Raw genomic sequence first — 13,359 nt, forward strand, 5'->3', positions numbered from 1 at the left:
GCCTGCGTACCGCCGGGTGTGACACCCCCCAGCCCTCCCCATGCAAGAAAATGGAGTTTTTCTTTTCTAATGACTGAGAAAAGGCACTTGCCTCACGATTCTGAGAAACGTTAGAAGATCACACAACGTAGCTGGTGCCCACCACTAAGAGACACGCACATGCCTGGACCCGGGACGGCACACGTGACACGCCGTGCATGCCTGAGTCTGGGGCCTCAGGGCAGCTCAGTCGTGTCTGCGGTGTGGGGGAGGGGAGCAGCCCAGGCGGGTCTCTGCTCGCTCCCCTTGGGTGCGCAGACACGGCTCTGAGCCAGTCACTGAAAGGGCATCTCCCCTGCTGTGGGCAGGACCAACAACGTGACTTTGTTCCCTAGTGACGGAGTGCGGGCTCTCGTCACCGCCCTTTCAGACACTTCGCTCGGGCTCCGCCTGCGTGGACCTGGCCCCTGCGGGGGCTGTTTCCCGACCCGTGCAGGGCACGAAGGGAGGTTTGGTGGCCGCAGCCCACCGGAAAGGGCGGCAGGTTGTCCTTTCACGGGAAGCTAAGGCTCAGGTGTGGTCCCTGCTGTCTCCACTGGAGAGGGTCTTGCGGGGTGAAGAGGAAGGGGGACAAAGGTCCAGCAGTCGCTCTCAGATGCATAGTGTGAAGAAACGCAGGGACTGCACCCAGGATCTCAGCTCCGGGAGTCGGGCTGAGCACTGTCTGCTGGGTGGGGTGGAGGGTGGGAGGGCGCCACCTTGCCCCTCCAGGGCTGGGGGCAGTGACATTTGTTGTTGGTGGTGGGGGGGTGGCTCGAGGCTCCTTGTAAGCTGGAATGAATGAATGGAGCCCACATTAAACGCTCTTGAAGGATGAAAGGTCTCTCAGAAGATAACAATAGCCCCAAGCAGAGGAAGGTCGTCACGTTTAGGTGACAGCGAGTCGTATTTTCTTTTTATTTATTTATTTTTTTATTTTTATTTTTTAATTAGTGAGTCACAGTGAGGGTACAGTTACAGGTTCACACATTCCATGCTTGTTTTTCCCTCATGCAGTGTTCGGGAGCCTATCCTCCACCAGTGTCCATGCTCTACCACCCATGAACCCAGTATCCCTCCCACCCCCAATCCCATCCCCCCTCCCCACCCCGCCTCTGTGGAAGGGCATTCCATTTGTTCACTCTCTCTCCTTTTGGGTGTTGTGGTCTGCAATAGGGGTATTGAGTGGCCATCATGTTAGGACACTAGTCCACTTTCAGCACGCATCTCCCTTCCCTTGAGGGATCTCCACTCACAATTTACTTGGTGTTCCCTTCTTCATTTGGTACGACTTTCCCCCAGCATGTGAGTTCCAAGCCATGGAGCCAACCTCCTGGTATTGTAAACTACTGTTCTTGGGTGTTAGTCTCCTACTCTGTTGTTCTATATTCCACAGATGAGTGCAATCTTTCTATGCCTGTCCCTCTCTTTCTGACTCATTTCACTTAGATGATGCTTTCCATGTTGATCCACTTATATGCAAACTTCATGACTTCATCTTTTCTAACAGCTGCATAGTATTCCATTGTATAAATGTACCAGAGTTTCTTTATTTTCTGATCTTTAAAAATGAAGCAGGAGCAAATGTTGAGAGCTATAGACTTAAATGAGAAATATAAACATCCTACTGATAAAGATTATTAAATCTCCCTCAGGTTTTTTTTTTATCTATACCTACAAGTTTTTTCAAGTCTTCTCTGTGAAAAGCATTTCCTGCCGTGCTTCCTAATGACCAGCCCCTCGTTTCCTTCCTACTAAAGTTCCCCTTTGACGGTCGCGCGCTTCCATGGTCCATAGTGCTCCGTGATCCGGCTTCTCTGTTGCGGTTCGGCTGGGCCTTTGCCCAGGCCTCTCCCGGCCTCACCCCTTGGCCAGTGCCCGGGTCTCTCCTCCCTCCCTGTGTAAGGTTTGCTCACAGCAGTGCAGTCCCTGAGTGTCCCGGGCCACCCTTGCGGGGACAGTGCTGCCCTGCTTCCCGACTGCCCTCCGTCCACCTCCCTTACCTGGGGGCCTCTCCCTGACCTCCCAGCTCTGGCCTGGCGCCTTCACTGTCCCTGCCTGGCTCCTGCTTTGGGGTGGGTCATTCGGGCAGGGCTGTCCACTTCCTGCCCCCGAACGCTTGCTTGGTTGACTAAGTCCTGGTACCATGACAGCACCTTCCTAAAATGGGCCGCTTTGGGTCACCTGGGCAATTTATCTCGATTATGGGGGCAGGAAGTTGCTGTGCTACAGAGATGTCACTCCTGTTATATTGGATTATTAAGTATCACACGAAGCCTGGACTCTCGCCACTGTTCATGGCACTAGGACTATTCTCAGCCACCAGCCTGGCGCTCTTACACCGTGAACATTCTCCTAGTCTAGAGGGAGTAACAATGAGTAGATCGTAGTATGAAATTTCCTAAAGCTAAGCATACTCGATAGATATTCCTTTTACTTTTATTAGTAACACCTATTATTTGGTTTGTGAAATAATAAAACTTCTCTGAACATTATCTTAAAAACCAAAATCGCAGGCATGTGCGTTTATCAATGTTAAGAGCAAAGCTATAAGGAAGGAAGAGGTACCTTTTAGACATTTAATATATTAAATGAGTGGACTGGAGTGATAGCACAGCAGGTAGGGTGTTTGCCGTGCATGCGGCTGACCCGGGTCGATTCCTCCGTCTCTCCTGGCTCAGCACTCGGGGATCACTCCTGGCAGTGCTTGGGGGAGCAGCTGTGGTGATGGGAGTTACCCGGCTCAGCTGACTTTGAGGCATGTGCCCTGGCCTGTGTCCTATCTCTCCAACCCCAATTGGTTCCATTTCTTTACCTAACACGTGAGCGACGTCACGTGGTCTTGGCCTTTCTCTGTTTCACTGAGTATCCAGTCCCCTGGAATCCATCCGTATTCGGCACGTGCAGCTTTTATGCCGTCACATGTAACAGGCATTTATGTTGTTTTTAAATCTTGCCTCCTGTCAGTATTGCTGAAGTGCACATAGGGGTCATATTATCTTTGAATTGATGTTTTGTGTCCTTTGGATAATCACCAGAAGCGGGAGAGCAGAATCCCATGGCCCCTGTGCCCTTAATTTATTGAGAACTTGTCATACCATTTTCCACAGTCGTGTGCAATTTGCATCCCCACCAAAAGTGTGTGTGTGTGTGCGGGCTGCCTTTCTGTGGCTTCAGTTAAATCGCCACCTTTATTAGGCTCACCTGTGAGCAATTAGTAACTCCTGTCCAGAACATATTTCAAGGAAATAGTGTTCCCTGAAGGGGCTTGATTCTCCTCTCATCACTAAAACCCTCGACTTGCACTTTCTTGCCCCTTCCTGCTATGCTAGTTACTTTGCTTTATGCTTTGCCTCAGTGATACCAACGAAGTGGACATACCACCCAATACGCGCGTTGGCACCAAGCGCTACATGCCCCCAGAGGTGTTGGACGAGAGCTTGAACAGGAACCACTTCCAGTCTTACATCATGGCGGACATGTACAGTTTTGGACTCATCCTTTGGGAGGTGGCTCGGAGATGTGTATCGGGAGGTAAGTTTAAAAAGTGCTGTCTCTGAAACACTGCCAGGTGCGTGCTGCAAGTACTTTGTGATTGCAAATCAAAGTGGACAATCACCTTGTCCCAGATAGGGCACTTATTTTCCATCTTTGTATGATCCTACCAGGAAACCACATATGACACGTGAAGGGCCCTTGGCTGCTTCCTGCGTGCTCCTGATTTCTGTTGACCCGTGTTCACACGTTGTCAGCTTCCTCCCACCCTTTTGGGAACCGTCCTTTCTTACTCCAGAGAGCGTCTCATCTCCAGGTCTTCTCCAGCCATTTCTCTCCCAGGTCAAACCCTCACTGCCCCGTTGAGCTTCTCACCAACCCTCTGAGCCCTAACCCAGGGCTGTCCCATCCCTCGTGACATCCTCTGAGAAGGAGGACAGATGTGGAGTGAGACACCCACTTTCTTAGCTTCCCTTTCTTATCACCATTCTAGAAATCCTTCCTTGTAGAGCAGATGGAAAACAATAGGTTTAATCAAAAATGTTATAAAGATAAAAAGATCAGGTTTTATCAAAAAAGGCATGATTATTGTTTTTCATGTATATATATTTTTTGCTTTTTGGGTCACGCCCAGCAATGCTCAGGGGTCACTCCTGGCTCTGCACTCAGGAATTACCTCTGGTGGTGCTCAGGGGACCCTATGGGATGCTGGGAATCAAACCCAGGTCGGCCGTGTGCAAGGCAAACGCCCTACCCACTGTACTATCACTCCAGCCCCAATATTTTTTCTAAAAGCATGAGAATCTAAACCACTTGAGCTTACTAAATAGCCGTCTTACCTGCCAGAGCTACGTGTGCTGAGGCCTAGAGCACCCTGGCCTGATCTGAAACCCTCCAGGCAGTGAGACCTGGCCCTCCGGACCAGTCCAGTGGCCTTTACATGGTCCCCTCGAGATTGCGCCATTAGGAACCCGGGTGCTGGTGTGTGCCCGATGGCCAGTCTAATTCACCTTCATGGAGTCTTCATGCCCAAGACTCTGACTGTCCACTTAGTTAGTGAGTGCTTGGGGCTCTCTTCTGGCACCCCAATGGCCTCTCAGACTTGGTTCCAAACTGTCTCACCCGTCCTTGGCTTCTGAAAGCTTAGAACCACGAACAGCTCTAAACTGTCCTTGGCTTCAGTGCTCTCACACAAATCAGAGGTTTATTATATTTACCTCAGACTGTAGGTGGGTGTGAGATTTCAGATTGTAAAAATAATTTGAATTTCCTGGCATAGAAGTGGCACACAATATTAGTTGACTTCTAATTGTAACTTGGATTGGCAGGAACTTATTTTAGAGTCATATTTTAATATAAAGGAAGAAACGCTTTATCCCGCGTTAGTAGAAAGATCATCTGTAATTCTGCTCAGTGCCTTCTAATCACGCTGGGATTAAGAAGCCTCATCTATGCAGTTCAGAGATCACATTTCCCATAAATGGGAGAATTCTTTTGTCCAGTTGTAAATTCATTGTAGGAAATCTTTACCAGGCAGATATTGAGTTTATCTTCCCATTCTAGGAAGAAGAATATAAGTAGCCTGTGCCTTGGTTTCATGCTGTATCACATAGTTTTAAGTAATAAGCTTATTCTTCTTAAAAATATATGTATAGAAGTTGAAAGGAGTATTGAGCATAGGGTTGCTTTATTTCGACAGAAGTCTCTGGTACAAGACGTGTGTGCTTTGGGGTGAGTTTTCACGTAACTACAGAGTCAGTGCAGGGCCTCTTCACACCACACCCACCCTGGCCCCCTTCCCACTGACCCTTCTGTAGTCTCAGTGCTGCATCCAGAGTGTAATAGTTTGTATTTGTTTGGCTTTCTGTGTTTTCTCCCTTTATTTATATGTCTTGGTTGGAGCGATAGCACAGTGGGTAGGGCATTTGCCTTGCACGCGGTGACCCAGGTTCAATTCCTCCATCCCTCTCGGAGAGCCCGGCAAGCTACCGAGAGTTTCCTCCCTGCATGGCAGAGCCTGGCAAGCTCCCCGTGGCGTATTCGATATGCCAAAAACAGTAACAACAAGTCTTACAATGGAGACGTTACTGGTGCCCGCCCAAGCAAATCAATGAACAACAGTGCTACGGTGCTACAGGACGACAGTGCTACAGTGCTACATTTATATGTCTAAGCACGAGTGAGATCATATGTCTTTCTATTTCTGATTTTATTTGCTGAGTGTGACCCCAGTGGTCCTATCATGTCAGAAAAAATTATTTTTAGATAGTTCATGTTGGGGATAACTGTTCCCCAGCATCATCTGGTTATTTCATTTTATAATTGAGTTTTCTTAAATATTTAAAACAAACTGGGCTGTAACAAGCTTATATATGGAACTGTGTATGCTAAAATACTAAAGAGATTATTGACACCTGGAAATAAGCTAGCCCACATAAGCAGCACAATATTTATTTCTATAGTCATTTTGCCTATAGAGACTTGAGGGACACTGAAATATTATCCTTCTCCCTACAAAAAATTGGCATGTATGTTCTAGCTTGTGAAAGGTGCACTTCTAACCTGTGCCCAGCTATACGGGCAAGTTTTCGCATCTCTAGAGAGTAAAGAATGATTCTTAATAAACACAAATTTCACAGATAGCATAGTTGCATCCTGTTGACAATTGAGGTTCTGAGTTTCTTTTCTCTTACCCAGAGAGGTGAAGCGTCAAAATGTTTTTCTCAAACAGTGTCTTAATAAAGATATTAGATGCATTTTGGGGCCGCATGCCTTAGTGTGCGCGGTACACTGGTACAAGCTACAATGGTCCCCAAATCCCTGCCAGGAGTGACCCCTGAGTGCAGAGCCAGGAGTGGGCCTCTAGATGTCCCTCGGAAAGAAAACAGACAAAAACAAAGGCTTGGGGAAGCTTGAAATTTCTGGTCCTTAACAGATGAATTTGCACTTACGAGAAAGACCGCCTATTTTGTCAGAGAACTTTAGGGGCAACATGTATAATCTACTAACCTGGACATATACTCCCATTCGGACAAGAATCAATGACATTGCTAGAAATGGGGACTTAAGATCTGGAAGAAGGGTGCCCCGGAGAGGTTCCTCAGAGCAGTCTCCTCTGTGGATAAGATCAGCTTGTGGTGACCGTGAAGACCCCGGTGGCTGTTTCAGATACTGGAGGTCAGAGAGAGTAGCTAGATTCTAGGGAAAATGAATTACAAAGAACTGAGCCCCGAATATGTAATTTCTTTAAACACAACTTAGATCATTTTGGGGTTTTAGATTTTTTTAGTCACACCCGGCAGTGCTCAGGGATCAAGCCCCGCAGAGTTCAGGAAACTGTGTGTGGTGTGGCACCAGGACCCCCCAGGACGGCTGTGTGCAAGGTGGCGCCTTGCCCTCGGCAGCACGTCTGTGCCACGGGGTTTGTATTTTGAAAGTCTTCTTTGGACCGTTCGTGTTTTCATCAGAGTTATGTTCCTTGCACAAAGTGTGTATGGACGCGTAAAACGTAAATAATAAAATAAAGCCTGATATTTCTTACATGTAAGAGGCTGCTATTAGAGTGGGAAATTATCACCATTTTCCAGATTTAATTGTGCAAAATCAGTATCATTACTAAAGAGAGAAGAGTGAGGCTGGTGTTTTGCTGTGCTGGGACAGGCCACAGGGCTCCTCACGTGACTCGGAGCGTAGCCTTAGCTGTGCGGTTAGAGTTTGGGATGGGTCTGTCTGCCAGGCTGGCTGTGAGGCTGGGTAGAGATTTTCCTAATTAGCATTCAAGAGCCTTCGTAAAACGTGAAATATGCCCTTTTTTACTTAGCTGCTGTAAATTAGGGAAAAAGGCTAAAGACCTATAAAAATACTCTTTATTCAGTTTTCCACTCATCAGAAAATTAGATTAGTGTCATTTGGGCTTATTTGGGGGGAGATTGGCTTTTCCCTTTTCAGCCGGGACTTGCCTCTAGTACTGGGGGAATTTTTCTCAAAGGGAAGTCTGAAGTCGACGTTATTTTCTCTTCACTGAGAACCAGTCACAGAGCCTTCACTCTCTCTCAGGCATCGTGGAGGAATACCAGCTCCCCTACCACGACCTGGTGCCCAGTGACCCCTCCTACGAGGACATGAGGGAGATCGTGTGTCTCAAGAAGCTGCGGCCCTCCTTCCCCAACCGGTGGAGCAGTGATGAGGTAAGGATGGAGCACTCGTTCCTCCTTTAGCTCCCAAAACGAAATATTTGTCATGGGAATTCTCTTTTTGCCGAATGGTTAGGATACAGGTGCTTCACTGGAGTAACTCAGATGGAGCTAAGTCCAGTCCATAACTTTCCTCCTATTTGATCTTGTCATTTTCAGGATGTATCGGGTGGCTTAACATTTAGCCCACATAGCAGATGAAATCATTCCATTTATTTGTGGCATCTTGACATTTGCATAAAGACCATTATTTCTCTTTGTATGTGTTTTAAAGCATCATGAATTTTCTTCATGACAAACCATGTACAACATTTGCCCATTTTGATGAGAAATGATACGCTTGTGAAAAATTACATTTTCTCTACACAGAAGTGATGCAAGTTAATCTACTGAAATGCCTGGCTCGGGGTCTCTGGCAGTGAGGGATGAGATGGGGTTTGAATGAATCCGTGTTCCACTGGGCCCTGAGCATGTAGTAAGTCTGAGGAGGGAATTAGTCAGGAAAGGCCTTTCCTGGGCCTTCCTTGCTTCCCTCTTTCCATCCACTACTTCCCTTGGAAACTCCCCACAGACAGCTGGCGATGAACTGGGTGCATTGGCGGTGGGGGTAAGGGCTCTACCAGCATGAACCCAAACCGCGGAGATAGCACTGTTTAAAAACTAGTTCTTCAGTGTCAAATGACACCCACAAAAATATCCACTTGGTCCATCGGTTTGCATGTCATCAGGGAAATGTTGAACGGTGAAACTTTCCCGGTGTGCTGTGCAGAAAGCCTTCTGAGATGCAGGGGTGGAGTATTCTCGGGGCAGACGCGGTATCCGTGCGCGTGGACCCCCGTCGCTGTGAGTTTCTAGCCACCCTTACTCCCAGAAATACAGTCCCGTTCATTGTTTCAGGAAGACCAATCGTTGACACGGCGCAGACGACACAAGGGGAAGTTTGGGCGCGGCTGGGCACAGGCCATCAGTCTTGCTGAAGGCCGCGTGGAGACCCCCGTAGTGGACAGCTGGGGTTTAGGGGTCAGCACCTGTGTTTGACTCGTGTGGGATCTAAGGGAAGATCCACAGATCTCGGCTAATCGCTCACTAGAGACAGTTTGGGGGTGGAATCCAGGCCTGCCCTGCACCTTGGTCTCTGTTCACTGCTGGCCTCAGATACGCATCTGCGGCGGCGAAACCCAGCCGCTTGCTCATACCACAAGGAAGGCCGAGAGGCCCGACGGCCTGTCTCGGCCATCTGCATATTCTCGTTAGAGTTCGGAGGCACCCAGAGGCGCCTCCTGGCCACACTGGGCTGATGGAGCCGGATGTGGGGCTCCGGCCCCGTAGGGTCACCTGGGCCATTGCAGCCGCTCCGGCCTTCGGGCCATGACCACAGCCCTCGGGTAACGGTCAGTGCCCTCGCCAGGGCTGCCCACACAGCAGGCTCGCCGCTGAGCGCCCCGTGCCGTGTCAGACCCTCCACACTGACTCCTTTTTAGCGGGATCCTAGGAGCACACGAAGGTAAGGGCATGTTTAAGGAACACGTGTGAGCTTAGATCCACAGGAGCAGCCAACGTGCGGAGCCAAGCTCCCGCCCCACGAGTGCCACTTCCTCCACACTCACCCTGCCCCCCTCCCTCCTGCAGTGTCTGCGGCAGATGGGGAAGCTCATGACAGAGTGCTGGGCGCACAGTCCTGCCTCCAGACTGACGGCCCTGCGCGTGAAGAAGACACTGGCCAAGATGTCAGAGTCCCAGGACATCAAGCTCTGATTTAAGGGCCGCGTCTCGTCGTCCCTGGAGAAAACCCGGAGATCTCCTGTCTGTGGGCAGAGCGAAGGACGTTCCCAGAGCAGCCGCATGACGAGACTTGGCCGTCACTCACCTCCCGGTGCGCCGGCCCCGCGCCTTAGGGAGCAGCCTGGACAAAGTCAGAGAAGCTCCCGGAGACTCCAGCTCCCTTTCTGCAGCTGGGAGCACTCGCCTGGGAGCTGCTCGAGATGCGATGTGTGTTGCTTTCTAAGAAAGCCCATATTTCGGAATTGCCTTTCATTTTTTTTTTCAAAAGATGCTTTAATTTTGCCAAAATAAAATGAGCAATTTGATGTTTTAAGATTTTTACTATCATAGATTAAATGCTAACAACTAACGTTCTCTCCAGAATCTCTGCTGGAAAGCAAATTAAAATTCCATTTTTTCCACTGGTAAAATTTTGTTGCAATCTGCAAATCAAAAGACAGTGTGCAGAGTTGGCAAACATAGAACGGCTCTCAGCGTCACAGCCTCGCCCTCCTCAAACCACTCTGGCCAGCCCGTCGCCGGGGGCTCCAGCCACAATGTGAACACCTGGGTACAATGACCACCTGTCTGACACCATGTCTGAGGGTCTGCAGGTGACCCTTTGTGCCTCAGTGACATGGAATGAATGAAGGTTTTCTGTGACTCTACAAGAAGTGTTGATGCAGCTCTTAGAATGAGAAACTTTTAATTCTGCCTCCCTCCCTCCTTCCCTCCCTCCCTTCCCTCCCTCCTTCCCTCCCTCCCTTCCCTCCCTCCTTCCCTCTCTTCTTCCTTCCCTCCCTCCCTCCCTCCCTCCCTCCCTCCCTCCCTTCCTTCCTTCCTTCCTTCCTTCCTTCCTTCCTTCCTTCCTTCCTTCCTTCCTTCCTTCCTTCCTTCCTTCCTTCCTTCCTTCCTCTCTCCCTCCCTCCCTCCCTCCCTCTCTCCCTCTCTCCCTCCCTCCCTCCCTCTTTCCCTCCCTCCTGGCCTCACACTTGCAAGGCCCCTGCTCTGCCTCTGTGCCTCCCCAGCTCTCTGCTCTCTGTTACAGCGAATCCCTTCCTTTTAATTGAAGACAAGCACAGCTGTATTTTCTGTATGCCTTGAGAATTAACCCATGTATACATTTGAATCTCATAAAGGAAAGCTTCAATAGTAAACAAAAGTTATCAGTGATGATGAAGACAAGGTGTTTCAAACTAAAGATCCTTTGCTCTTTTACTCCAAGAGAAACATACCAGAGAGGCAGGGGAGTGGGTGCCCTGGGCTTGTTTCGTATCTATGAGGAGAGCAAGGGGATGTGTGTGCACCTTATTTTTTTTTAAGACGTGAGCTTTTGTTTGTACCTATCTTTCTGTGTCTGTCTTAAGGGGAGGCGAGGAAGATATGTTTGTTAATACGGCTAAAATTTAACGTAGAACTAGACAAATACCATTGCCCAATTGGGTGGAGGCGGCGAGCTAGTGAAAGCCGCTGAATATTGTGACTGCTGGGATTTATTCTTCTAGACTAGCTTTGGATTGAGCACATCCATTTTAAGTGAGACTTATGCATCTTAGAAACACCCCGTTTATTTTATCCTCACAATTCTCAGTTCAATTTTCAGTGTATTTTTTTTTCCTCTGTGGTACTCATGCAGGAAATCTCTTCCTCTGCTCAAATCTGAAGGTTATTTTTAAGGTTTGTTGTCACAAGTGAGACAATGGACAGGGCCAGTATTCCTGTGTAGCGGGAACGCAATACAGCTCAAGACTTCACACAACTCACACTGTCTTCACCACTGTGGTTTTTTTTTTTCTGCTTCTAAAGGAAGTCTTGGTGAGGATTTGGATCAACTTCCTCTTGCCTGTTTTTTTAGCGAATGGCGTTCCTCCCATCACGCTCTAGGGGGCAGTGTTTAGTAGCACATGTCCACCGCTGGCCGCAGAAAGGTAGGGGATCTTTCCAAAACATGTGCCAGCTGTAAGAAAAAGGAGAAAATACTCCCCTCACTTCTGAAGGAGGCTTCCAGCTGCTCGTCCAGAGAGCGAGCCTGTGAGCTGTGCTTACGGATTAGGGACCGCCAGCCCCCGGCCACCCAGACCTTCCCAGCTACTGTCGGTAATAAAGACTTTCCTTTCACTCTTAGGAGAAAAATCTCTGTTTCAGAAGGTTGAAAACAGACGCTCCAACGCGCCGGGATGCTGCTCTCACTGATATTAACGTAACTTGAATGCCAATATAAAGGTTCTTTGTTGTATGTCAAGTTGTATCTGTGTGTGTGTGATAGTTTAGAAATAAGTACGACAGTCAGCTGAGCCTGGGAGGAACTCCAGTGCCTGTAGTTAGATCACCAACAGACAAATCAGTGACCGCTGTGCCGTTACACAGGGGTGGGCATGTTTGCTTCTTGATGTTTTCCCCTAAATTCAAGTGCGATTGGGTTTATCTTTTAGATAAAAAAGTGTTTTGTTGTTGGTAAGTTCTTAATTCTTATACATTGATAAGTCCCAACAAAACTTGTTTGTGGAGAGGCAGTGATTTAAGCTAGAATAGGTTTGTTTAATTTTCTGTGAAGGTTTTGGTTCTAGTGAAAATGCGGGGAAATTTAAATAGTATCTGCATTTCTAAAATATTATGTGTTGGTTATATTGGGGAAAACATTAGTTTTTAGAATACCCCATCTGATTTGCTTTTAGGAATATTCAAAATTATTCCTGAGATAATTTAACAGATCCATTTTGTTATTATTGTCTCTTAATGATACAAGAATTTCATTGTAGATAGATTTTTTCTGTATCTTACCAAAATCCACCTTATTTATAGAATACTAAAATAATCTTAAAGAGACTGCCTTCTCACTTACAAATGATTCTTTCCAAGCTCTATATTCATAGCAGCTCAGATATGAATTTTATTATTTTTGTTTTGACTTTCAATAGACTAAATGAGAACCTGAAAATTGATAGTGTAGTTATCACTTATTTTCAGGACTATATGAGAAACTCCAGATTTTTTTTTCAATAATTCTCCCTTGTCCTCTGTCAAGGAATCCTAAACCGTTGTTGTTTCCTAATATAATTTTTGTTAGCGAAGATGTTCAGGTTTATTATTGTTTATGTATGATGTGTATATATTCTGCAAATATATATGTTATATAAATATTATGTTCAGTTTGGAGTCTGGCATAACTCCATTATGTGGATTGGAGAGTAAAATATGATGGATGATAAAGTACTTAATGAAACATAATATTTATTTATGAAAAAGTGTAAAGGATGAAGTCGCCAATGACGTGCTGTGATCGTTGTGTTTGAGGGTGTGACCCTGGGCCTCCTGGGAAGCAGAGGCCCAAGGTCCTGGGGCAGAAGCTTCCTGGAGCTCGTGCCATGCTGCATTCACAGACACCTGCTTCCTCAACACTTCCAGTTCCTGGGTCGCCATGTCCAGCAGGAGCTTGGGCCCGGCTGGATTTCACGTCCCCAGAGTCACGCATATTCATCGGAAATCGCAGTGTTTGGCACGGTGGCCCCGAGTGCAGGGGGAGAGACTTGAGAGCGGTACAGTTTCTTGCACTTGACTCGGCCTGCCGTTCTAGCTCCTGCAGGAACCCGAGTCACACCGGCGTGGAAATGAAGGAATGGCACATGAAATCATTTAACTTAATCATCATGATTCCTTTAGTGAAAACAGAAAAAAAATAGCCATATTTTCAGAATAAAGTTGGCAATATTTAAAGGGTTCTGTTGTCTGCTTTGAAAAGAAAATGCATCTGTGTTCTTTCTGGGGACCCAGTGCCTTACTGAATTTGTATATACTGTAATTTTTAAGGGCAAGGGAACAAACGGTTTTATTTGTTACAAATTGTATATGGCTTTAACATTCCCCAAATAAAATGGCTTGATTCTCCCCATGG

At 47.4% G+C, this 13,359-nt stretch overlaps 1 protein-coding gene across 6 annotated transcripts in view; it reads left to right on the top strand.

Moving 5' to 3' along the window:
- The window catches only part of BMPR1B (bone morphogenetic protein receptor type 1B), a 129,272-nt gene extending 115,913 nt beyond the window's left edge, over positions 1-13,359 (top strand). For all 6 annotated transcript variants that reach the window (XM_055139707.1, XM_055139710.1, XM_055139709.1 and 3 more), the window contains 3 exons: positions 3,377-3,552; positions 7,570-7,700; positions 9,336-13,359. In XM_055139707.1, the coding sequence (XP_054995682.1) occupies positions 3,377-3,552; positions 7,570-7,700; positions 9,336-9,461 (433 nt within the window). In that variant the 3' untranslated portion in view covers positions 9,462-13,359. The remainder of the gene's footprint in view (positions 1-3,376; positions 3,553-7,569; positions 7,701-9,335) is intronic.

This window comes from Sorex araneus, chromosome 5, assembly GCF_027595985.1.
Source record: "Sorex araneus isolate mSorAra2 chromosome 5, mSorAra2.pri, whole genome shotgun sequence".
In the NCBI taxonomy this organism is placed as follows: domain Eukaryota; kingdom Metazoa; phylum Chordata; class Mammalia; order Eulipotyphla; family Soricidae; genus Sorex; species Sorex araneus.